This window comes from Balaenoptera physalus (assembly GCF_965194825.1).
Source record: "Balaenoptera physalus genome assembly, chromosome: 3".
Taxonomy (NCBI): domain Eukaryota; kingdom Metazoa; phylum Chordata; class Mammalia; order Artiodactyla; family Balaenopteridae; genus Balaenoptera; species Balaenoptera physalus.
The window spans coordinates 171,340,755-171,368,580 of NC_138890.1; the positions used below are offsets into that span (position 1 = coordinate 171,340,755).

The following is a 27,826-nucleotide window of genomic DNA, read 5'->3' on the forward strand; positions in this document are numbered from 1 at the left end:
CTGTGGCTTGGAAAAGACTTAACCAAAGTCTCAAAGGTGATATATGTAGTTTTTGACCAAATTTGGAGGGTAGAGTAGAAAGGACACTTAAAGCCTTCTGCATGACTATGTTTGATGTTGAAAGATAAAAAAAAAATCCTTACATAATGTTTTAAAGAGTGAAAAGAACCTCTTATTGGAATGAGAAGAATTCCTCTTTGAATTTTACCAGGATTATATCTGGACCAAGCATCACAGCTGGCCTCTGGGGGCAGACTCATTCACAGATCCTACTGATTCAAGTTTAGAAAGGCCAGATGTATTCAAGTTTGGTCTTCCTGACCACTTTGGCAAAGTACAGGCTTCCTGTGAGTTGGAGGTTAAGCACTAGTTCATTTGCAGACTTGAACTTTTCTCTTTGAGACAACACAGAGTTAAGAACTTCCTAGCATCTGGTGTGTGGGTGTCAGAGTCTTGGGATGCCCTCGGGGAGTGGGAGGAACCAGGAGCCAGGAATGTTGGATCTTGAACCCCCTGAGGCACCACTGGCAGGTCCAGGAGGGACCAAAAGCCACGAAAGGTTCAACAGTGAGGTCAGATTATACCAAGGCTGAGAGGGGAGACGTTATATAAGAGCAAAGCATTACCACCAAGGCAGCAAAGTTGATCGGGAGATTCTTTCTCCCTCCTCTGGCTCTCTGTTTCTTTCCTATAGCAACTTAGACAGTGGAAAGAAATGTCAGTTTGAAACCCTAAATATACACTATATTCCCGCCACCCCCAAGACTGGATTCCTTGGAATAGAAAAAGAGAAGGATGGCTACTTAGACACAGTGATAGAATCTGCTTTAATTAGAACAGGGTTTGGATTTCCAGTGGAACCACGAATGACCGTTCCTCTTCTGAAAACCTGAGAAACGGGCTGCAGAAGTCTTTTGGGAACCAGGAAGAGAAAGAGTGGAGTCTGTGTGCTTTTCCACACAAGGAAATTCTGAACATAGAAAGTCAGGCTCCCTTGTATGTTAAGAATTCCTTGTATCTTAGAACTTGACAAGGGTTCCCGTGGTCAACAGTTACTCAATCTTCTCTACAACCTACAAGGTCTTCAGGGGATTTTTAAGAGACTCAAGATGCCATGTGTGCGTTCGAGGAAATCAGAAACAACAGTTTCACTTTTGGAAGAGTTTCCAATCCAATTGGAAACATCCAAACTATGATATAGCAAACAAAACCCACAAAAGTTTGCAAAGGTACAAGGCAGAGGAGGCAGTGTCTACTGTCCAGAGGTAGGGACATGCTTTGGAATCTTAACCCTTTTTGGCCAAGTGATTTCACATATCCAACTAGAATGCACCCAATGCTTGGAATCTGGTTCATAGTGGCCTCTCCTGTTTCAACTCACCGCAGATGAACAAAATGGAACCTTGACTGTCTTTTGGCACTCCTATCTCATTGTTGGCTTTCTTAGGATGCTCTCATGGAGGTAGGGCCACCCAGCAACACTTGCTTTAGACTCAAGAATGCAGTGAGATTTAATTCTTAAATCCTGAACTAGCATTTAAACCGTAAGTGCTGACAATGATTAGTTTTAAATTAAAACACTAATAAGAGATATTTTTACATTTGCTATTTTCATATTTTCCAAAAGTTTATACCTTAAAAGTTGACATTAAAGACACATTTGGTTTACATTTTAATTCTCCCGGTCATTAAAAGCCTCCTATTACACTAGTATTTGCTGCTATAAATACTCTGAAAACTTAGAGGAGATAAAAAATGTTGACAGAAACAAATAACATAAATACAATTTTATAGCATGATATCCAACATTTCAAGTAACCTTCAGATTAGTGTCTTGCCTGTGCACGGGCTGCCTCAGTTTATACTCTGGGCTGTTGACATGTAGAGTCCATATTTCTCTACTTGGATGTACATCTCTTGAAACAGTAAATCAACAAGCTCCCTGTCTTGAGGAAGAAATCAGTTTTCATTCAATGAGCACACTTTTCAAAGAAGTTCCATATTTGAAGTACCTACCAAAAGCTGTCCAGCAAAGCAGACGAAAAGGATAAAGGCAAGCGAGAGAAATGCAGCTCCAAAGGAAATCCCGAGAATGGACGTTCTACCAGGAAACAAAAAGGAACAGGTTAGTGTGGGGATAGCTTCGATTTTTCTGAAAAGCCATCATGAATACTTTTGGATTAATTAGGGTTTCATTAAATGAGGACTTCAATCCTCACTAATTTCTTGAGAAATGAAAATGGAGCTAAAAACAAACCAAAGATACATCCATAGAAAAATATCTATGGTTGTGTCTGATCCACTTGCTATGACCCATTAAAACTGCCCTACAATCATCAGTTCTTCATTAAAGAAAAACCATCTTTTTATGACTTGCCTCTGCAACCAGCGCTCTCATGCCCACACCTGATCACGTCCATCTCGGTGCCCTTTCCCCTGCTGTTGATGTCCTGGCAGCTGCCACCTCCAGGGCAGCCTCATCTGGTTTGCTTGGAAACACTGAGTCCTCACCCGCCCCAGGACAATCCAATCGATACAATTTCCTTCAAGACTGACGCAGCTAAATGTTTACTGAGGTTCCCCAAAGATTTCACAGGCCGTGGCCTTTACAGTCTTGCATGAGCCAATGAACACACAAGCTTCCTGTGATCATGTGAAAAATGTGCCCACTGAGTTACAGGTTCTGCCACTGACAGGTTACAGGTAGATAAATGTGGTCATAAGAATTGTATGCATTTCTGAGAGGTCCTTTAAATAATTAAAAAATTCAAGGCCTCTTAAAACGTCATGTAATCCAAAGGAAGCAGTGTTTGGGGTATTAAAAAAGATAAGCCATAATGAATAATTGGATGAAATTCAGATGCAGCATCCAAAGAGAGGTCAGTGATACCTGAGACCACAATGGAAGCTTTTGCTAATGAGGTCGGCTAGAGATACCGAAGAGACAGAAGAACTGGCACTGAGAAGAGTACGGGCACCCTGAAAGTCAATCCACTGAAAGGAAGACTCAGATGCAAACCAGCAACAAGCTGAAATGCCCAGTGAGTGCACAGCTGTGAGCCCCTCGGGGAGGGAAAAGAGGCAAGTAATCAGTGAAGTGAGTAATCCCCTCATGCCATCAGGATGGGAAGGGTCCACTCAGCTCACACTCAGATACCTACTCTATCTTGAGAGATGATTACATATCAAGCAAGATCTACAAAACCTGGACTTCAAACCACTACGCACTTGAACCTGACCTAATGATATATTTATGGGGTACTGAGTTAGCTCCTAGACACGGTGCACAATGCTTTCAAATACCTGGCCTGATAATGACAGTTGTTCACATCTTATGAGTCACAATAAGTGTCTGCTAGGAAGGTGTATATATACCAAATACACCTGTGTTTTGACTAGTCTCATGGCCAGGCCCATGCTGGGCTGGAATGGTGCAAAGACGAGTACAATGTCATCCCTGTTTCGAGTGGTTCACAGCCTAGGAAAGGGAAGCACCGCATGCCTCCTTACTTCCCTATCCCAAACACCCCTTGTTTTTCAGACATCACTCCTTAGTCCTTGGTCAGAAGCCAAAATCTCAGCATCTCCCCATCACAGACTCTCAGAGCTTCCTATTAGCCAGGCAGTGTGGAGGAAGGGGAGTGTATGGAGGGCTGTCGTTACTCCTGTGACCCAGGAGAGACACAGAAACTCATCTGCTAAACTTCCATTTGCCATCTTTCTCATGCATCTTTATAAGAGAGCTCTGATGGGTTTTCTTTGACTCTGTGCTCTCTTGGTTCCTTGTTGGTGTCAAGGTGATGCCAGCTACATAAGGTTGACTTCAGAAACATTATAGCTTTTTCTTAGGTCTGAAACTGTTTATTTTTTTATTTTTTAGTTTTTGGACACACCTTGCGGCTTGCAGGATCTTAGTTCGAACCTGTGCCCCCTGCAGTGAAAGTGCAGAGTCCTAACCACTGGACCGCCAGGGAATTCAGGTCTGAAACTGCTTAAATACGACTGATCTCTTCTTGAAGGTTTGGTAAGTCTCAGCTATAAAACCATCTGGTGATAGTGATGGGTGATGGTGATGGGGTGATGACATGATAATATGATGACAGAATATTGACTATGTATGTGTCAAGCACTGTTTTAAAGGCGTTATATGTATGTGTAATCCTGGACAGCAGTTATTGTTATTTCTTCATTTTACCAAAGAGAAACTGACGCCCAGAGAAGTTGAGAAACTTGCCTAAAGTTACACCCCTACCAAGTGGTACGGTCAGGGTGCACACAGTTGATTAGTTTTCTAATCCACACAGCTGTATTCCTGACCCCCTCTCTGTTTTTAGGAGTAGACATGTCACATTTCTGTCATGTTTACTGGTTCAACTTTCCAGGAAAATTATCCATTTCATTTAGATTTTTGAATATGAAATAATCTCCTTAATATTCTCTTATAATTTTAGAAGTAGCCATATTTGAAGCGATTTCTTCTTGTCCTTAGTGTTATTTTTCTTATTCTCTCTAGATCAAACTTTTGAAGCTTTGCATGTTTGTTGAACTTCTCAAAGAATGAACTTTCGGTTTATAATTAAGGTCTATGCTTTCTGATCATTTTCTATGTTATTGGTTTCTGATTTAACTTAAAAAAACCCTTCCTCCTTCTTTATTTAAACTTTCATTGTTCTTTTTCTTGATTGTCATTTATTGCCAATATTTTGTATTTTCTAATAAATGCATTTAAGGACATAAATATTCCTGTAATTACTGCTTTAGCCAAATCCCACAGTTTTTGATTTATAGCTACTCATTGCCATTATTTTCTAAAAAGCCTATAATTTCAATTTCCATTTCCTTTTAATACAAGAGTAATTCCACAAGGAGATTATTTTTGGTCTGTCCTTGTTATTTCTAATTTCATTAGGTTTGATCAGAGATTGTGGTCTCTGTTATTTCTACTTTGACAATTTCTTTTTCTTCTGTGATGTGATAAATACGTTCTATTTCTATTATGTCTTATGAATTTCTAAATATGATATATATTTATATTCTCTTTTTGCTGGAAACAAAGCATGTTCTTTCAATATATCTATTGTCAGAGCCTGATGAGTTAGTTAGATCCCCAGTGGGCTGACTTATTGTCTCAATTTGGTCTGTCAATTTTAGAATGTATTAATATTTCCAACTAAGATTGTGGGTTTGTAGATACATCTGAACATTTTAATAGTGTCTGTTTATTTCAGAGAGATATTGGAGTGCATAAAGATTTATGATTCTTAACTTTTCTTGGTGATTGTACTGTAATATGTCTCCTTCTTTCATGCTAAATGCCTTTCATTTGAACTCTATATTGTCAGAAATTTATATTATTGAGGCTTTCCTATTTCTTTAAGCTGTTTCCTGAAATAACTCTTTTCCAGCCTTTATTTCCAACATTTCTCTATCTTTTAATTTTAGCTAGATCTTTTAAAGGTGGCACAGAAGTGGCCTTTGGTTTGTAGCCTCAACTTTGAGTGTCTTTCCAAGAATAGGACACTTTCATCCATTCACAATTATGAAATTTGTTAGTACTTGACCAGTTCTTTCTACCTTATTTTCTTAAAATGTTTGGTAAAATTCACAGAAATCACTTGAGTAAAAAAAAAATTTAATACAGTTAATAGATAAATACCCATTTAAATTTTGATTACATACATGTCCGTTTCGATAAGTTGTATATTCAATGAATTTTCCCATTTTATCTAAATTGTAGATATTTTTGGCCTTGAGTAGTTTATAACATTCCATATTTATCCTGTTAAAATCTGTAGGATCTGTAGTAAATCCCATTTTATTCCTTATGTTATTAGTTTGGGTGGTTTGTGATTACTGCTTTTTTTCTTGATCAGTCTTGCTAGTGGTTAGGCATTTACAAAAATTTTTAAAGAACCAACTTTTAGCCAAAAGTTGGTTGTTTTTTCTGTTGGTTGTTTTCTGTTTTACTGATTTCTTCTTTAGTATATATTCCCTTCTATTCACTGGATTTGCTCATCTTTTTCTGGCTTCCTATGTTGGAAATGTAAAAAACTGATTTTAACTTTCTTTTTTTTCAAATATAAGTGTTTTAAAGCTCTCTAAATCCTCTCTAAATCAGTGTTATAGATACATTCCATACATTTTACTTTGATATACCAAACATTTTCTACTTTGTCTTGATTTTTTTACTTGACTCATAGGTTATTCAGAAGTATATAGTTTAACATTGAAATAGTTGGGATTATTTTTAGATATTCTATTGTTTTCAATTTCTAAGTTGGCGTTGGTGTAGTTAGGTATGTCTATAAGTTTTTCATCTTTTCATATTTATTTCAATCTTTTCAAATTTGTTGAGATGATTTTATTTTATATCTTGGTCAATGTTCCATGTACAGTTTAAAATAACATGTATTTTACTGTTGGACTTAGTGTTCTATGAATGCCAATTCATAGGCTGACAATCTTGCTCAGCTTTTCAATATCCTTATATATAGTAAGATATAAAAGGGATACTAAGTATCTAAATCTGATTATTGATTTGTCTAATACTCTCTCCTTTTTTTCAGGTTTCTTTTCCTTTCAAGTATTTTATAGCTGTGTTTTAAGTATATGCCATTTAATGATTTTATGTTTTCTGATAAACTGAACTTTTCACCAATTTTCAATGTTGCTCTTTATCTCTGTTAACACTTCTTGCCTTCATGTCTACTTTGTCTGATATCAACATATGTACAGTAACTTTCTTATGCTTACTGTTTATATGATCTCTATTTTCCATCCTTTTAACTCCAACCTAACTTCCTTCTGTATTTAAAGAGCATCTCTTGTAGACAGTATGTGGCTTTGTCATGCTTTTATTTGGAGTGTTTAGTCCTTATACATTTAATAATAAACCTACCATATTACCATCTCTTGTCTATTGTCCTACTGCTTGGTTGTATGGGGTGGTCCATTATATTTGTCGATATTCTTTATTTTAAATCTGCCATTTTACTATTTGTTTTCTATTTGTCTCGTGTTCTTTTGGGTCTGTTTCTCCCTTATTGCCGTTTTTCATTAATCTAATATTTTCATAGGACTTTTAATTTCTTCTATTGATTTTTTAGCTATACCTTTTTGTACTTTTTAGTGATTGCTCAAGAAATAAAATATACATGATTAATTTATCAGAAGTTACTTAGCATTAATATTGCGTCACTTGGAAATACATAAGGTCCTGACAACAATATAATCCTGCTCTTCTCTGCATCTTAATTCTTAGTGTAGTTATTATTTTTGCATTAAATGATCAGCAGTCTTTTAGAAAAAATAATACATTATAAGGGTACAGTCTTTTATACTCTTACATATTAAGCATGTTCTGCTCTCCATTCCCTCCTGTAGATTTAAGTTTGCCTCTGGTATCATTTCAGTTCAGCTTGAAGAACTTCCATTAGCACTCCTTATACTATAGGTTTGCTGGTGATGAATTCCTCTAGCTTTCTTTCATTTGCAAAATGTCTTTCATCTCATTTTTAAAAAAAGGAATATTTTTACTGAATATTTAATTCAGGATTGACTATGCATATATCAGTGGTTCTGATAAGAAGTCAGCCAATATTTCCATCACTGATGCCTTGTATGAAATGTCTTTTTTCCTCTGGCTACATTTACAGTTTTTTTTTTTTTCCTTCTTTTTTTCTTTGGCTTCAACAGTTTGAGTATAATACACCACATGTAGTGTTATTTATATTTATCCTCCTTGCTGTTCACAGAGGTTCTTGCCTTTGGAGGCTAATGTATTTCAACAAATTTGGGAAAATTCATCACCAAGTGTGCTGGTAATTTCCTGTTTGTTTTCAAACACTTTTCCATTCCATCTCCTACAAACTCCATTTTCCAGACTATTTGCCAACTGGTTCTAACAAGGTTTGGCCAATGGGAAGTAGTGGGGAATGACTGGAAGGGGGAGGGAGGAAGCATGGGTATCTCTCCTTACTCTCTACGTAGCAGTCATTCTCTGAATGGGCTGCAACTCCTGCTGTCTCTGAGGTTGCAGATCCCTGTCGGGGAAGAATCCTGCCTGGGCATGGCTCTAGCCTCTGCAGGCAGGTCCAGGACCCTGCATTCCTGGTGACATCACGTCCCTCCTGTGTCCTTTCAAACCTAGGGTGGCAGCAGATTCCTCCCTTGCGCACCTCTTGGTTGCTTTCATCCCATTTGGTTTCTCAGCTTTCCCCTCATTCTGTAAGCACTTCACTTTATTAAATTCCCATGGTGAAATACCTGAGGCCATTTCTGTTTTCTTTACAGGACTCTAATCCATTAACTCAAGTTTTTTTTCTAGGCACTATGGTAGCATTAGTGGTTAGATGGAAACTTAGGAATAATTAAAATCAGTTACTTCAACTTTCTTCCTTTTTCCTTTGAAAAAGAGCCAACCATTCAGTTTTAATTAGAAGTATGGAGACAATATCTACATATTCCATAGGATATGCCATAGCTGAATTTCCTTACGAATGGATAAGTGATAATGGATTATACTGGCCTTTAACTACACAAATCTCAACAGATTTAATGACCATTATCATGGTTTAATCTATGTTCAAATCACATGACTTATTTTGTGAATCAGAATTTAAATAAAAGATTCATGTACTATAGTGAGTTTCATAGGCTCTTGTTTTCTAAAGTGCATTTCAATGTTGGTTTTTAGGAATAATTATTCCACCATGAAGATGCTTGATAGAAATCCTGGACATTCTGGAGTTGGGTCAAACAGCTATATTAGAGCCCAAGAAAACAATAAGGGTGTTAAAATTTGACTCCCACATTTTATAATAATCCACTGGATACAGTGAACAGTATCTGGTTATATTTTTTCCTTAATGTATCTGATGACCCCTACTTTGCTTCTTCTCAAACGTCAGAATCCATTAAAGGGTGACGAGAGGTTGATAAGGGAAAACAGTGGTCCTGATACGAGGAACTATCTGCGTTTTGGTGGAATGGATGACAAATGCTCATTAAAGCAGGAATGAGTATTCTTAAAAGTATGTTACGACACAAAATATCAAACGTGACTCAATAAGAAATAGAAAATCTGAATAGGCCTATAAAAGTAAAGAAACTGAATTAGTAATTAAAAAACAAAACAAAAATAAAAACTACTCACAAAGAAAAGCTCATGCACAGATGGCTTCATTGGTGAGTTCAACAAAACACTTAAGGAAGGATTAATACCACTTTTTCACAAACTCTTCCAGAAAATAAAGGGGATGGAACAGTTACTAAGTGGTTCTATGAGGCCAGTATCACTTTGATACTAATACCAGACGAGGACAGCACAAGAAAACGAAACTAGAGACCAATATCTCTTATGAATATAGATACAAAAATCCATGTCAAAATATTAGCAAACGGAATCTAGTCACATATAAAAAGGATTATATACCATGACCAAGTGGGCTTTATCTGAGAAAGGCAAGGTTGGTTTAATATCTGAAAATCAATGTGATACACTGTATTAATAGAATAAAGGAAAGATAACCCACATGATCATCTCAATAGCTCAGTATAACAAAGTCCAACACCCTTTTATTATAAAAACACTCAACAGACTATAATCAAAGGGATTTCCTTTATCCTGATAAAAGGTATCTTTGAAAAACACACAGGTAACATCATACTTAACAATGAAAGACTGGATGCTTTCCTCCCAAGATCATACGTGTGCCGTGGCTACTTCTATGGAATGTTATACTGGAGATTCTAGCCAGGGAAATTAGGCAGGAAAATGAAATAAAAGGCATTAGATTGGAGAGGAAGAAGTACAACTATCTCTGTGTGTAGTTGATATGATCTTGTATGCAGAACATGATGTCACAGCCTGAGATCCAGACCCAGAGTGGCTCACATTCTGGGTGACCTGCACCACCGGGGTGGGCTGTCCAATGCTCCAGTCCAGACATTGACATTCTTGTCTGGTTGAATGTAACTTTCACCCCAGAGAACAAGAACTACCCTAAGGCAAAGTCATGGTTGGTCAAAAGCTCTTAAATATAACCATTTATCCTGCCTGTTCTATCAAAAGCGTGTTCAGGCTCATTAAGCATACCAAGTTGTTTGTGTAATGCAATCAATTTTAATTAACATTCTGGTTGCAAAGCTTTTTTTTTTTTTTTATTTTAAACAAACAGGCATAATTGATTTATATACTCACTGAAAAGCAAACTTGACTCTCCCCTGTCAGGAGGCAAGAAAAATTACACTTCTTAGTGATAATTTTTGACTTGGGCACTTTAATCCAGTGTATTGTTACAGTATATGGAAAAGGCTGATTTGAGACAAGGTCTTTGTTCCTTTTGGTTTTTTGCCAGTTAGTTTATTGCTTACAGGTGGTCCTGATGGAGATGAGGATGTACTTTTGCTGACAGGAAAAATGCAGCAGAGAGATACATCCTTCCCCCAAAGTCTAAGAGTTATATTAATTATAAACCATTTCTATGGGTAAATAACGGTGTCTTTCTCTGGAATTCTGTTTAATGTGATGACTTTCATATCCCTTCTCCCTCTGTGCCCTCAGCTTCCTCCCCCTGAGAATGATGCGGATTCTCTCATCGAAGCTCTGTTCACATCTGTTACATGGTATTTAGCAAGGATAATAAGAACCAAAGGAAAAAAAAAACTTTTCTTTAACTATACGTTAGCATGAAATAATAAAAATCCCCCCCCTCTTTAAGTGATAGGTGATAGAACCTCAAAATGAAAGGTTCTTTGTTAAAAGAAAGAATCAAAGAATGAAAAGGAGAAAAGGCATTTAAATATTCATCACCATTACAGATTATTGCAGCCTTTCTCCAATAATAGGACTTTGCTTTGAGCTGTTCTGCCCACTTGAAAGTCCTGTGAGGCTGGAAAGGGAAAAGGAGTTACATTTGGCAGAGTTAAGAGCTTCCACTTCATGCCAACAATAAGGGCTGAAGACCTGAATTTTCCGAAGGTCTGTGGCGTTCTCTTTCTACACTCACTCCTTAGGTGAGCTCATCACTTCCCAGGGATATAAATACTACCTATGCTCTGATTCTTCCAAATTATGACTCCAGCCCTGACTCCTTCCATGAACCGCCGGCTCACATACACCCTCCCCTCCCCATCGTGAAGCCCCACCACCTGGACACTTAATACGCACACACATGCCTCCGATGCTCAGAGCTGAGACTTTCATTCCATGCTCCTCTCTGACTTGTTCCTTCCCCTGGAGTCTCGCTCTCTAAATGGCTGCCCAATTTTTCCATTTGCTCAGGCCAAAGACAAAAAACAAAAAAACCCCACAGAACTTAGCTTTCTCTTATTCTTCATCTCCAATCTAATAGCAAGACTTTCCTCATCACTCTTCATAACACATCTCAGAATTTGATCACTTTTTACACCTCCACTGCTACTCAAGTGCAAACCATCATCTTCCTTGGTCTTCCTATTCCCACCCTCTCCCTCTTCCAGAACAGCAAGAACAATACCCCAACCACAGCAACAGCATGTCCTCAGCTGAGAACCTTCCAGGGCTTCTCATCACACTCAGCATTCAATCCAAAGTTCTCCAGTAGCCTGTGAAGGTCACCACGACCTGCCCGTCTCACTGCTCCTGTGATCCCATCTCCATACTCTCTCAGGGCTCACTCTGCTCCTGCCATCCTGCCTCCTTGCTGGTCCTTGAACACACCTGTGACTTCCATCATCTAGAATGTTCTTCTGCCAGATATCCACGTAATTCTCATTTCAATTCATTCAGACTTCTCTTCAATATCACTCAATCAGTGACGCCTTCCCTGACAGCCCTCATCTGAATTACCACCTTCCCTCACTCTATAGTAGCCTACTCTTTTAATTTTTCTTAAAGCTTATTACAACTGAATTAATATGTATTTGTTTATTACATTAGTGTTGTGCCTCCTAATAGAATGTAAGCTGTAGGAGAGAAAGGACTTTTGGGGGGTTACTTACTGCTGCTTTCCCAGCATCTCGAACTATGCTTGGTATATGGTAGCTTGATAAACAGCTGTAGAAGTGATTCCACACATGATGGACAGAATGTATGTATAAATTGCTCTTATGAATTTCTATTTTTATTACAAATGCTCAGAATATTGCCCAGATACAAAGCAAAAGTATAATGGCCTGTTTCATTGAGTAAAAACACATTCAGCTCCCTTTTTATTGTATTGTCCTTCAAATCTTACTGTATCAGTGACATATAGGTAACCACAACTAAAATCACCTTTCATTCCTGGAGAGATTACTGGTTTTCATGAAATCCATCTTTTCCTGATAATAGAATTTTCAGATGGGCACCCTGTTACACAGACTAAAGGCTGCACATTCCAGCCTCCCTTGCAGCTAGGTTTGCACATGGGACTAAGATCTCAGTCTTGAGTTATAGACCAAAGTATCATGAGGTAGTTTCTTGGAGGTGTCTGCAGAGACGGCAGTTATAAATGCTTTTGTCCTCTGCTTCTGGGTCTGTTCCTCCGTCTTGTTGCTCAGAATGTGGGTGCTGCCATCTTAGAAATGAAGATGAGGACCAAACTCGAGGGAAAGCAGAGCTGTGTGCTGGAGGGACCCAGGGCTCCCAAGGAATCTGAGGGACCTCGGGCCTTTGATTATGGGGAAGGAACAAAACTTCTAACTTATATTCAAGCTACTAACTGTGAGGCATTTCCTTACTTTCAGATGACCTGAATCCAGAGTTGAATATTGTTCATCTCAGTAAAAGGTACCTGGCTCATTTATCTTGGACAGTGAGAATTATCTTGCTTCATTTTTTGCTTCCCTTCCCTTCTCTTCCTTTCCCGTCTCTTCTCTTCCTTCTTTATTTTTTTGTTTTGCCCAAAGATTCACATCCACTGCATCAAGGTACGCAGGGAGCAAATTACCTTCATGGTATCCAATATGGGGGCCAACCAATTTGGTTGCCCACCAAAGCAAACTGCCTTCACAAAAGTTGTTCTCCATCATTTCTGTTTAGAAAACCAAGCCTTCTTTCAATGGACGTGAACGATTCTACCATTAAACTTTCTCCTATTTTTTTTTCCCTTCTTGAAGATAACAAAATAAAAGCAACTCTTTTGAAATGATTATTAAATCATTAATGAGCATTGATTATTAACATGAGTAATAGAATGCGTATTAAAGAATCTCAGTGGAAATAACAGTTCTAAGACATTTAATATTGTAATTTGCTATTAATTTTCCTTAAGGAAAATGTTATTATTCTTAATTTTGCTTGGGTAATGAAACATATGATATCTCACTGAACTTTATTAGAAAAGATCATTCTTATTTTAATTATTGCCATGAATGGTTTAACATAATCTATTTAGTTTGGCAGACAATATGAATGAAACTACTAAAAAATGTAAAGATTCATGCTTGCTCATTTCTGGTCTTTGAAGGTAGCTCACATTTCTGATAAAGTTATAGTACAAGGCTGACAGAAGTGAGAGAACAACTCTAAAAAGAGGAGCCAACTAATAATTTAATTACATCTGCTCAAATCCTGAGACTAGAGCCAGATTTGAAAATTATGGGCCCAAAAGGGACGATGTAAGGCCCCCTTTCAGGGAAACACTTCCCCTTTCTGGTCCTTTCAAGGTCATAAGTTCCTCCTTAGTTATTCATTCACTCACTACTTATTCATTTACTCACTCATTTAATCACTTCTCTCCTTCCCCGCCACCACCCCCCCCAAAACATGAAGCAGTTTACCAAAAGAACAAACAAAATAAAACTGTAATTCAACATATTTAAAAACAAGCGAGGGCATACTAGAAAAAGTGAGAAGCACCATTATCTCAATAAACATGCTTCATAAAATATAACAGAATTATTATTTTTAAATGGATGCACTCAGAGCAAGGAAGAGAACACACTAGACACACAAGAGGGTATTCAAAGCAGAATGCCAAGAGACACTGATGCTAAATGGCCCGGGAGGGACCAGGGGCTGATACATGCCATGGAGTGAATGTGAGATTTAATGTCAGTACAAGGTTGGTGATGCTCACAGGACTTTCTCAATGGAAAACGAGAACTGAGCTCTTGAATAAAGTCAGAAGGCCTAAAGGGCTGTCCTATCAGGAAACAGGAAACATAAAAACTATGCCCAACAGCCTAGTAATTTTCAGGGATGCCAAGTATCTATGTAGGGTCATAAGTGGAAAAGGAATAATCTTTGACAACTGAGATCCCCAATCCTGATCCACGTTAAGGGGCTAATCAAACTCACTGACTTAAGTATTTTTAAAAAATACTGTGGCTTGAATTGGTGAACCCCAGAGGTCCTGGAAGAGATACAGTGAAAACTATATCATAGTGATGCCTTCAGAACTCAGAACACATGAGATCACCATGGACCTAAACTCTTGCATTGATGAACTCAGTTGAAATTACAGATAACACAAGGAGACACATGACCACGAAAGAGACAATAGTGAAAGTAAATAACAGAATTCATGCACTTATGAACCATAAATAACAGAAGGAAACAAGTGATATTTTCATACAACATGTTTGAAATCTGAAAATAAATGGAAAAAAATAAAAAGCATAGGCAAAATAGAGAATTATAAGAAAAACTCAGATAAAAAGTAGACTTCTTAGATATGAAAAAGTGATCTTTGAAATTATAAACTCATTGTGGATGAGGAATTCACCAGAATGCAGCACAAAGAATTAAAGAGGTGAAAACTTTGAGGAAAAATTACAGGACCTGGAGCACAGAATGAACAGCACAATGTACAATTAATAAGAGTTCTAGGAGGAAAGGACAGAGAAAAGAGAGAAGCAATATGTGAGGTGAAACAGGCAGTCAATTGCTAAGAACTAAGCAAAGACAAGAATCCTCAGACTGAAAAAAAATCACAACTAGTCACGTAGGGAAATAAGAACAAGTGCATATCTAGAAACAATATAGTAAAAATCTGGGCCCCCCCCACCAAAAAATAAAAAGCTGAAAAGCATACAAATAGGAAAGACCGATTACTTACAAAGGAATGTAATGGGATTGACAGAAGACATTTCCTTAGCAACAACAGAAGCTGAAATTCAATGTAATAATATCATCAAAATACTAAGGGAAAATAAGAATTTTACACCCAAACTATTATTCAAGGGCAAATTGAAATAAAGCAGCTAAAGATATTTTAATACAAACAAAAAAAGGAGCTATTGCTACTCACAGATACTAACTAAAAGAACTAATAAATGATACACATCATCAAGAAGGAGAATAAACTTGTAGGAAGAAATAATTTTTACAAAGCACTGATGAACAAATAAAATGATAAAGAATGTAAGTCTTAATAAATATTGACTGTAATTACCATCTGGAACTAAAATCCTAAGAAATAATTACATAGAAGAGACATAATGATTAACTTTATAATTTATTAAATTAAGAATATGTGTTAAAATTTCAATGGTAATCATTGAAAGAAAATATATAGGATCCCCCTTCTATCCCCCCTGCTCTATATATATAGGAAAGGAAAAATAAGAATAAAGAAAACTTGATCAATCCTTTAGAGGTTAAGAAGATGGGAGATTTGGGGCATGGGGAAAACCAAAGAAAAGCAAAGTAAATGAAACATAAAATAAGAGAGTAGAAGTGGGTCCACACGCATCAATAAAAGAATCAAAATACAAATGGAATAAAGTCACATTAATATACAAAAAGATATCAGATTGAATAAACAAAAAAACCCCGTAACAATAGATACTGTTTACAGGAAGCATACCCAACCAATAATGTCCCCAAGAGCACAGAAACTTATATATAGTCAGTATGACACAGGCTCAACATTTGTGACATCTGGATTGTGTGCAAATGCATATTTATTATATTATGCTCTGTACTTTTCTGTATCTTTGAAATATTTCAGAGCAAGAATTTTTAAAAAGGAAAAAAGAAAAATTAGGACATTAACGTGAAAGAAAAATGAAGGAAAAAGACTATACTATACTATACTATACTATACTATACTATACTATACTATACTATACTATACTATACTATACTGTGAGGCTGGTATAGAAAGTGCAGGTCTAAAGTCTCCATGAAAGGCGTCCGCAGACCTTACTCTGCGCCTTCTAACTGCCAACACAGAAAGGGAAATGTGACCCGTACCTATTTCACAACACTCATGCTCAAAATCCAACTTGTTGCTCAAGAGAAACACAGTAATTGGTAATGATGCCTGAGGGAATGAACTTCGATGGGTTCCCGTAAAACAACACAACAGAAAAGAGACAAAAAAATAAAAGCGAAGACAGAAAAGACACCAACTTGATTTTTTTTAAAGTGTAATTCCATGGAATGTTTTTCCTGGTCCCCAGAAGTCCTTTTGTCTTCTTTGGCATCGTCTTTTATAACGCTCTGGTCACTTTCTCCCCTCCCAAACAGTAGGTGATAAACCCTGTCTTAATTGTGATGTAGAAAATATGAAAATACTCATCCAATAGGAAGATGTAGAAAAATGAATGAATGTCTCTACTTTAGAGTATAAATAAGGGCTCATTCCCCTTGGTAACACTTGTTTCAACTACATCACTTTTTACATGCCCTTCGGCTTTACTATTCAATAAGCCTTGTCTGTGCAGGAACAGCTGTTTCTCTCCTGCACCATGTGGCAGAGGCCTGGAACTTAGAAGAAGCTTAATTGTTAACATTTTTTTTTTTTCATTGGAAAACTGACAGGTTGACCTTGGCAAAGTTCACTGAAGACTGTGTAAGTCTAGAGGGAGAACTCATTTGGCAAATGTATTTCAATGCTCATTTATGGGGGGAAAGGGGAGGAAGGGGGTAGCCAGTGGGAACCTCTTCTAAAAGGGGGCAGATAGCTTTGGGATTGTACATGTGTGAATAATACGATCACTTGTTATTAATCTTTAAATGCCTTGGTATTGGCTAGTTGTCCAGAAGAACATCCTTTGGGGTATGGAGGGAAAGGCAGACCATTTCTTTCTAGTTTGCTCGGCATCTTCATGAGACAAACTGTAACCCAGCCTCAGCAATTCAGGTTGCCCTCAAATGGTGGCTGCACCGCTGAAGTTAAATGCAATAATACAACTAACTCCAACTAGATTGAAAATGGTTGCTGTGGCCTTTACAAAAGAGGTAATGATGAGTGGAAAGAAATTTTTTCTTAAATTTCTTTCTTATCCCCAATTATTAAAAGAAGGACAAGCATTTTCTTTTAGATTGTATGATGAGAAAGAATCAGTTTCTTTAAAGAAAGTCAGTTGACTTACATTCCACTCCTTAATAAGGTGTAAGAGAACGCCTACCTAGGAATCATGGAGTGATTGGGTTTTCACCAGTAAGAGGAAAAATGCGAAAGTGTGAAATCTGGTTACCCAGTTCTCTGTACCCAGGTCTCTCCTGGGAGGGGCGAGCTGGAGAGGGGCTCATAACACTCAGAGATGGCGGAGAGGGTGGGCTTCAGGGAGAAGAACACGAAATCAGAATGGATGGGTGGGCAAAGTAAGCCCAGAGCAGGTTTTGCCCTTTCAATACATAATAATGTTGTTTGTTTATTAGAAACAACATCTGGTGATTTTGCTCTTTCTGGGTAAACTTATTGGGTTACATTTCTTAGACATGAGCATCAGAATAATACGGAAATCAAAGTAAAATGGTTAAATTTATTTTTTTTAAAATCCCTAGAAGGTCAATCAACATGTCCACTTGGAAAATTCAAAATTACTAAAACTGAGTAAGACACGGGGGCCACTTAGCTTCACAGAGCCTGAAATCACCTCCCCTGCCCGCCGTCCTCTCCCCACCCTGCCTGCCGCCCGCCTGTGTTACATAAGCGCTCCGTTGGAAACTGTGCATCCTCTCGTGACCCTTAGTATAACTGAGTCCAGCAGAAGTACACACCCAGTGAGAATCACAACGTAGAACCGTATGTACTTACTTGGGTAAGACCAGGATCTGCACGATGAAGATGCAGAAGAATATGAGGCAAGCGCAGGTCACATAATACTTGAAGGCTGGCAGTGCAGTGGCTCGGTACTAAGGCGAGAAAAGAAACCAAGAATGACAAGTTGTCTGAGAGAAGGGCTGAAACAGTCATCCAGCAGGTACATCTAACTGTACCTGGTTCATACATCACACTCGTCACCTGCAGACTGTGGAAAAAAACCACCTAAGGACAATGGTTGTTCCCCTCTGGCAACGAGAGCTCCCTCCCTCCAAATGAGCTGTGAAAGGGTGACTTCAAAGACCATGACTTTTGTGAGTCGACCTGTTCAGAAACCCATGGAGAGGCAATCGAATCCCTCAAGCATGGAGACAGAGCACCTGGCCAGAAAGACAAGTGAGTGAACTGAATGGACCCACGAAGTGTGCAGGTGTCCTGCTTCCCTTGTGGGTCTGAGGTCCGAGATTGCTTGCGGAAAGCAACTGACTTTTCACATAGCCGTATTTTACTTTTGAAGAGTACTGAGGAACTGCAATATTCTCGTTTTATTTATTTGTTTTAGCATTTTATTTTATTATTGAGAGGTGGTGAGCGAAATTATAAGACAGAAGACCAGCAGGCTCTGTCCTCTACGAACATCTGTTTGCCTGTCCGGGTCTGGCTGTTGGACTCTTTCTACTTGCCCAGCATAATCAGCAGTTTCATACGACTTGCCCTAACATCCAGGATCATAAACTGACCAGTGTAGCTTCCCGCCTGGGGCTGCCCTTCTTGGCTTATGCAGGAAAAGCCGGCCAACGCTGCGCTCATGATGGTAACAGTCTGCCACATGTCCCCTTGACTCTGGTGATGGTGTGCCGGGCACTCTCAAGGCTTTCTGCGGACTAACTCATTTAATCCTCACAACAACTGCGTGAGGCAGGAACTACTGCTGTCTCTAGTTTTGGATGAAAAAAACTTTGGACCAGAACAACTGATTAACGTTCTTAGAAACACACAGCACCTGGTGCAACCAGAATCTTCACCTCGCCGGACTGGCTCCCGAACCCAGGCTTCCAACCACGAGGCACTATTGCCTCTCAAACAAGGGTTCTATGATAAAATTAAAGGAAATAAAGTTTTTGTGGCAATGCTATTGAAGCCCCCTGACAATGCTGGCAGGTTGCATGAGTGTATCTGCACAAACTGTGTCCCAAGTTGTGGGAAGTTAGGTATGTATTTCTCGGGTTTAGCCTCTGGGATTTTGGTGCAGATGATGGACCTCTGGGTGGTCTGGCTTCTCTTCCTCTATGTCTTGCTGCCTTTTACCCCTCCTGCTGGCCCGAAGAGCAGGTTGGGAATAGGAGGACAAAAAGTGAGCTTAAATCTCAACGCTGCCTAAAGTCTGCCTCAAAGTCGGCCTCTGCAAATATGTACGCATGGGGAACGTCAGCAAAAGCTGCATGTTTTAATAATGATCATATTCTGTTTACTAGAATATTTCTTTGGTGACTTTTGTGACTTCATAGCCAGGATAATTTACAATGCTGATGAAGAAGCTCTGCTAGCGTAATTGCTGAAATGTGATTATATTTTATGCACTCAGTTATGTCCTTATTTTCTGTGCTTTGTGCAGAGACATGACTTGGAATTTCCTTGTGGTATTAATCAAGGAAAAGGACTTCTATCAGGAAGGAAATAATTTAACATTTAAACAGTAAGTAGTCATTAGTGTCTAAGTTGTTCAATAATAATAATAATAAATTGTATCAAACATCAATTTGGTAAACTCTCTGCAGTCAAAGTCCCTAACTTAGAGACAGAAAATTGATCTTCTTGATCACTAACTAGTACAAAAGAAAGCTTTGGTGTAATTGTAAAATCCAACCTTGATGAGTTTTGGAAAGAATTTTGATATTTTCTACGTCCATTCAATATCCATAAAACAATGAACTGGATTTTCTCAACAGAGTTTTAATACCTGTGCTGTGACTGTTGCCATTAACATAGTAGCTTTTGTTCAAACTAAGACTATAATTATACGGTTAGATGGTGCAAATTACCTCTAACCTGCTCTTTTTCTAGATCAACATGAAAAAAAAAGGCAAATGAATAAGGTCAACCTAGAACACTTGTCCTTTCTGCAATAATTACTTAATTCATTTTAGCAAATCCTGGTTAAGCTTGACATGTACAAATTAAATGTCTGGTTATTTATTCGTGACTGAAATAGCTCTACTTTAGGAGTTAAAATGTGAAAGTATTTAGATGCAACAAAACTTAAAAGTTTCTAATTCTCCCAAACAGGGGTTGAATGTAAATCTCATATTTTTATCTAAAAGTTAAAATAATTAGTGTAAAGACACTGTAAATTTGTCAGAAAGGATTTTGCTTTCTTTTAAAAACTTTTCTAAGAAAATTTCTCACTGAGAAAGCAAGATATTATCTTCTTCCTTTTCCCTTAGCTCCACATCACACAGACATCATTTACTAACAGGAGTGTTGAAAGAGGTGACTCGCCAAAGACAGAAACCTGGTAACCAGAAATGTGGTAAAACAATGTATGCCTGGAAGAACCACAGGAAAAGCTAGAAAGAAATCGGATATGGTTAGAGGCAGTTTAAATGTTGCATGTAAAATGCTATGAATACAATTTCATGATGGAATTTTAAAAAAACGAATATTTTGGAAAAAACGATTGATTTTGAAGAAAAATATAGCTTACTTCTTTTTCTAGTATTTTATTGTAGAAAAGCAATGAGATTCTCTGAATGTCTTCAGACTTGAGCCACTGCCTGGAAATAAAAAGGATAGACACATCATAAAACCAAACCTCCAACCAAACACCTGGAACTATTTTTTAAAAATGACTTGCATTCTTCTTTCTTCATAATGCCAAACATGGAATCTAGGTTTGTTAACAGGATATGCAAATATAATATGCTTATTCACACATTGCCCGCCTTGAAAATTCTATATTACAAACCAACTGTCAAACCAAATTGAAACTCAAGTTATCCAACTTAAATAATTAGGGAGATAAGTCATCAAAAGGACTCAAGTACGTCAATAAATTTATTCCCTGATGTCTTACTGAAACCACATGGTATTTTCATCTCCTAAAGGATGTGGTTCAGGGAGAAGCACCATTTTTCTCAGCTTATAGCAAGCAACACATCACAGAGCGTCAGAAATATTTAGAGTGGCTTCCAGATGCAGGCAAGAAGATTTTACTCCTTTCACACTTACTAAAAATACTTTCATTGTCATGTTTTTCATTTCTATAAAGTAAAAAAAAAAAGTCACGCTTGAATACAGATTTCAAAAAATGCGTACAAATACGCAAATAAGAAGCAATCAGGTCAGACCACTAACATAGTATGTTGATGCCAACATAAACACACACATATATAATACATATATATCTCTCAGACGCTGAAAAATAAAAGGCATATGGAAGTAACATTCTCACACGTTGATTGACTTTCAGAAATCTGTTTTGGGAAAGCAGTTGAGATAGAGAAAGACCTTAAAGACAAAACCGTTCTTCACTAGAACATTGTGTATAATCGCAGGTTGAATGGCCACCCTGGGTGTATGATCCAGCAAGCTGGGCATATGATGCCCGGTACGGTCACACATTTTGCAATAAAATAAACACACAGTTTATGAAATAAAGCTAAGCAAACAGAGAGATAACACATTCTTATAGTCATGAGTACAGAAATGTAAGAAAAAATTGAAATCTATGCATCAAGAAAAATACCTAGAAATAAATAACGAACAAAATAAATTGCCATCTAGGTTAAGTCATTACACTGAGGAATTTTTATTTCTACTTTCTGAGTTTTTAAAAATAAAGACTTTTATAATTAAAATATATAATTACCTGAAGTGCATATGTATATGCATGTAGTATTTATGCATAAATACCTGCATATTTATGTATATATTTCCAAGTGTATATAACTATATATCTACATCTACATTTATATCTATACTTATATATCTGTATATAGGCAGAGAGAGTATATATATATACTTCTCGAGATAAAATGTTATGCCTGTGAAAACAACGATCAATTCCCAAGAATTCCTAAATATAGTACTTTTCCAACCCATTGGTCATATCTCTATGGATTTTGACTACCTGCAACATATTTGGGAGATAAAGACAAATGGGGAAGGCCTTTGACGATCCAGGAATAAAGACCAAGTGAACTGTCACACATTATCCCATAATCAACAGGGACAGTCACCTCCTGATTTCAGACTCAGGTCGAAATGTACACTGAGGTTTCACATCAGGGTTGACCCAGTTAACCCAGGAGACCGGCATATTTGAGGAGGAACATCTCCAGGGCTACCTGGACAGCCGTGTGCCTGGAACATCTGGACAGTTCTGAAGACGCTCACGGCACATGCACCATGATGAACTTGAGTTTCCCAGGAGACTAAACCACAGAAAGTGCAATTTCAACTGTGGCCCAGAAGTCAGTCATGTATTCTAGAACGATTGCCATTAAAAGTGAGAACTTTCAAAATACTTTTGGACTCAAGGTTATAAGCTTTAGGTATCAGGAAAACAATTTCTTTTTGATATTATGACTGCCCCAGCAGCAGAGATAGGTTATTGTTCTGTTTTATGGCACTAGTTGGAGGACTCAAAGGTTGGTTAATATTAGAAGGAGCAGAAAATAAAATTTAAGATAAATTTTAACTATACTCATTTTTTAGAACTGTGTATTCATTATGGATATCCTATGAATAATGTATGCCAGTAACTTATTAAAAAGTTTTTTTCTTTATTACGGATACAATTTCTATTTAAAAAATGCTCCTGGATAACATAAGCTTGGAAATAAAATACGAGCAAAATTTATAAAGTGGAGATAAAACCAGTTCCTCATTGGTTAGTGGGGCCCCATGTTTCTAGGTTTTAGTTACCTGTCTGTCCTGCAGGTAGACAGGAAGCACTCAAGACAAAGTCTGCCTTTCTTTGTGTCCCCAACACCTAACACAGCTTCATAAGACTTGATCCCTGGACGGATGCTTGGGGAAATGACTGAATTCCAATTGCTGGTTCAAGGTATTTGCTCATAAGAATCTTGGCTGCAAGCAGAGTTGCTGTACAACTAATTAGCCATAAGGCCGTTTTGCCATAATAGACAAAATAGCTGTTGATTCACAGTTTTGGATTCATTACACTAGAAAATGATAATATATCAATCTTTGCACATCCTTCAGTGAGCAGTCATCTCTCCCACCCACCAAAACCAACAGTTTACCAAGCTATGGCAAATATATAAAAGGTGGCTAGTAATTGACAATAGTCATCGAGAGCATTAATCATTGGCTCTTTAGCTGATCTAGATACAACAGCTTGTTCTCTCCTGCCGTCTCTACCAAATTTATCATGCAGTAGTAGAAGCTGGAGACAAAAGGAGAATCCAGGTCCTATCCTCCCCAAAAAGAAATGGTTGTATAATTCTTGATGAGTATACATTTCTTTTTACAAATTTTAAAATTTATTTAATTTATTTTTTTACCATCTTTATTGGAGTATAATTGCTTTACAATGGTGTGTTAGTTTCTGCTTTATAACAAAGTGAATCAGCTACACATATACATATATCCCCATATCTCCTCCCTCTTGCGTCTCCCTCCCACCCTCCCTATCTCACCCCTCTAGGTGGTCACAAAGCACTGAGCTGATCTCCCTGTGCTATGCAGCTGCTTCCCACTAGCTATCTGTTTTACATTTGGTAGTGTATATATAAGTCCACGCCACTCTCTCACTTCGTCCCAGCTTACCCTTCCCCCTCCCCGTGTCCCCAAGTCCATTCTCTACGTCTGCATCTTTATTCCTGTCCTGCCACTAGGTTCTTCAGAACCATTTTTTTTTTTTTTTTTAGATTCCGTATATATGTGTTAGCATATGGTATTTGTTTTTCTCTTTCTGACTGACTTCACTCTGTATGACAGACTCTGGGTCCATCCACCTCACTACAAATAACTCAATTTCATTTCTTTTTATGGCTGAGCAATAGTCCATTGCATACATGTGCCACATCTTCTTTATCCATTCATCTGTCGATGGACATGGTGGATTTTTTTGCCATTTGATAGTGAAGATCATGAAATAGACAGAATTGTGGTATTTGGCACAGAATCGGGCTTAGATGATTTGGTGAAATATAAGGACTGGGCACGTGCTGGGACATTTCAGTATAGTCTGGATATGTGTCACCAGTGATATACGTTACACATGTTGATAGAAATAGCAGAGTCCCTCCTCTGTTCATTTTACTCCCAGGGGAATCTGCAGAGGCTTAAAGCAGATTTTTTTATATCGTAAAGACTGTATGTCTGACATTAGATCCTGAATCCTTAGTGATCGACCTTGAGAAAGAAAGTATCATTGCTTTCTCTAAGATACACCCAAATACAACTATAACCATGTATCTACACACATTTTAAGTGCATCTAAGTATTTTTTGCATTTTTATTTTTTGCAATCGAATCTTTCAAAATTTTGTTGCTAATGTTGATGTCCATTTCAATGTTTCTCTTTTATTTTCTTTATTTTATCTTTTATGGCAAAACTGTCTTATGCCAATTAGTCCTGAAGTGAATCCCCTTGCAGCAAAGATATTTATGGTGAGACTACCGGACCCACACCTACCCTGTGCCTTCCTTTTCCCACAGCAGGTCAGGTTTGGCCAAAGGCTTCTTCCTTGAAGCCATAAGTGATGGGCCCAATTCTTCCTCTTTTGTCCTCAGAGTTAAGGAGAGCACATCCTCCCCACAGGCCTCACGTCTCTGCGGGTTCTCTGAGGTGGCCTCAGTTCCCATTACTGATTCATAGGAAACTCAGAGATTTATAAATGTCATTTGGATATTTGGAGTCAGAAAGACTTGTGTGGGAAAATAAGGTCAAATATTTTGGGGAATTGGAACTACAGACAGAGACGAGAATGGAGAACGTGTGTAATATTCCCGGTCTCCTGACACTGTTCCTGACTCAAGTGGTCTCTGGCATGAAGAAAGTCAACCCCGCCCCTGCGCTACACAAAAGAATGATTATTAATTTATACTAAGTTGTTTTTGTGCTAGGCTGAGGCCAATAAAGGAAATTCTAAACAAGATCTTGACTTGAGCTGAGAGGCAAAGTACATCCACATCCTCATGCAGAATTATTCTGGAATGTTATCACAAAGGGGATGTTAAAATAGAGAGAAGACCACTTTCCTTGCGTTATGGACTGACTGTTCGTATCTCACACTTCATACATTGAAGGCCTAACCTGCAGTGTGCGTATCTGGAGATGGGGCCTCCAAGGAAGTAATTAGAGTTGAATGAAGTCCTAAGGGTGGGGACCTGACTCAAGAGAATGAGTGAACTTATGAGAAGGGACACCAGAGAGCTCGCTCTTTCTCTTTTTCTGCGGAGCCCAGAGGAAAGGCCACGGGAGCACACAGCAAGGGGACTGCCTTTTGCAAGTCAAGGAGAGAGTTCTCACCCGAAACCAACCATGCTGGCACCCTGACTCGGACTTCTAGCCTTCAGAGCTGTGAGAAAATAAATTTTTGTTGTTTAAGCCACTCAGCCCATGGCATTTTGTACAGCAGTCCCAGCTGACTAACACGCCACCTATCTATGCAGCCTTGAATCCAAAGGTCCAAGTGGCCTCAGTTGTGCACTAAGGGCCTGGGTGACCTGTGGCGTTTGGGAAAGGTGGTCCATGGACCTGCAGCTGAAATAAATGATGCTGGATAGGTGGCCTCTCGGTGTGGAAGCCTGACCCTTCCCCAGCCCTGGGGTCGGCCGGTCATCCACCCATACATGCACACCACCCCACTCAGACATAATTAAACCTGGGTCCCGTGTCCTTCATTAACTCACCAGCTCCTTTCCTGCACCCCAGAAGCCCCTGTTTGTCCCCTTTTGAACTTTTCACATTACCTCTTTCCTACTGTTTTTTTTTTTTTTAAAACCAATCTGGAAGAACCTGACACGGCAATCTCATTCTGAATATTAACTGTACAGCACATCCCTCTATTGAGATGAATCTTACAGGAGCGCCCAGCTCCTCAAGAGAAGAATACTGCCGTGGAGGGGATGGCCTGGCCCGTCCACCCACAGGGCTTCCCCTTCCCGCTCTGCACCTCCCGAGGGGAGAAGCTTCTGGTAATCCTCCTCGGGGCAGACCTCTGGTACACACTTTCTTCCCTCTCACCTCGCTGCCAACTAAAAACTGCCACTTGTCACCTGCCTCTACAAGGACTTTGTCACTGGCCACTGCTGTCGCTGACCTTCAACACACCTTCAAAGGGGTTCAGGGTGGAGATCATGAATGAGGCACTCTGTGCTCTGGGAAAACTGGCAGAAAAGGCCTTCAGATAGTTAAGATATTTCCAGGAGATTTTATGAGCCCAATTTCTTGCCTCTTCTCACATCTAGAAAAGCACTAAAATCATTAATGGGCACGTCTGCTCCTCGTGACTAGGAGCAACCTTCTGCCTCAACATGTGCTGGGTTGCACGTGCCCCCCTTCACCAAGATCACGTATACACTGACCTCCTCCCCACCTCTTCGGACAGTTGCTCAGAGCTACCTGAGAGGCTGTCTCCTGGCCTACAGTCCTCATTTTGCCCCCAGTAAAACTTAATTCACAACTCTCAGGTTGTGCATTGTTTTTCAGCTGACATCACCCACCCAGACTAAGTCAAAACCTCTGCCCTGAGGTCCGTCCTCACGGGGGCCTGGCCATCTCTGGTTTGGCTCTGCAGCATTCACTTTAGGGTCTTCCTGTCTTAAGGAATCCTCTGCACACCAGCAGGATGGAGGTGATCACACAGTCATTGGTTAGAACCATTCAGAGTGCTCACGCCCCACTCCCCTCAGGCAGACTCCAAGTTGCTTCTCAGGGCATCCAACTTCCCACTCAAGCCTCTTTACCCTGAAAGCCTCCTGCAGGGGCGTCCTGTGTCCTGATTGTGCTAAAGGCTGGGAAGCACACCTCTGACCCTGGCGCGTCCTGTTGTCACACCATGACGGTTTCCCTCTCTCCCTCTTAGTTTCCTTCAAGGTTTGGCCCAGGTGTCACTTCCTCCAGAAAACTTGAGACTTTTCGTCTGTGCTGTCCTGCTCCTCTTCACCTGTCACAACCGTAGGGCATCTGTGCAGCGATCTTTCTTCCCCTCACTCAGGGCTTTGAGGGGTAACACCAGGCCTGGGGTCTTGGTATGCATGTCTGATGCTGAGCAAATGACATTGCTCACCCTTTAACCAATGCTCGCTAAATGAGTAAAGGAATGAATACATGAAAATCTGCATATAAATCACTGTTTTATGTCAATAGCAGAAAACGACTGAATGGTACATCAAGCCTGGAGTCCCTACTGAATCCTCAAGGGGAAAATCAAATAAGATCAGAAGAACATCTTATCGAAGAACAAGAGAAGTTAATGAGTAGGGCATAACAGAATGGGAGTGAAGCTAATTAAAAAAATAGGTGCATAATAGCTTCCATTTTAAAAATTCCCCTTTTGATTTTTGAGTACAGCATGACATTTTCTTCCACTTGATTTCTGAAATGTGTTGGGAAAATTACAGCATAAGCGGTTACACCAACGTTAACCACGACTTTAGCATAAAACTACGTTAAAACACAAAGGTGGTAACCAAACATGTATTTCAGTACAAAATGATACCATACTGACAGACAATTCACAAACAACCTTGACAAAAATAAAGCAAAGCCAATGATTGTACTTTCTAATGATTCCTTTAGTAGGAACGTTCTAAAAAGTGGGCATAAAAGTAGTTTAACGAGGTAGGCGTCCTGCATGAAGACATGCTGAGGCTGATTTTATACATTCGTT

The 27,826-nt window shown here is 38.8% G+C and overlaps 1 protein-coding gene and 1 long non-coding RNA gene across 5 annotated transcripts in view; both read right to left on the reverse strand.

Annotated features, from left to right (window-relative positions):
- The window catches only part of ADCY2 (adenylate cyclase 2), a 427,841-nt gene that overhangs the window by 81,051 nt on the left and 318,964 nt on the right, over positions 1–27,826 (reverse strand). For all 4 annotated transcript variants that reach the window (XM_082454366.1, XM_082454365.1, XM_082454367.1 and 1 more), the window contains 3 exons: positions 20,665–20,734; positions 17,955–18,052; positions 2,017–2,101 (listed from right to left, as the gene is read on the reverse strand). In XM_082454366.1, the coding sequence (XP_082310492.1) occupies positions 2,017–2,101; positions 17,955–18,052; positions 20,665–20,734 (253 nt within the window). The remainder of the gene's footprint in view (positions 1–2,016; positions 2,102–17,954; positions 18,053–20,664; positions 20,735–27,826) is intronic.
- LOC309657252 overlaps positions 453–27,826 on the reverse strand; it is a 110,334-nt gene continuing 82,960 nt past the window's right edge. The window contains exon 2 of the long non-coding RNA XR_014261737.1: positions 453–463. This is a non-coding gene — a long non-coding RNA (uncharacterized lncRNA). The remainder of the gene's footprint in view (positions 464–27,826) is intronic.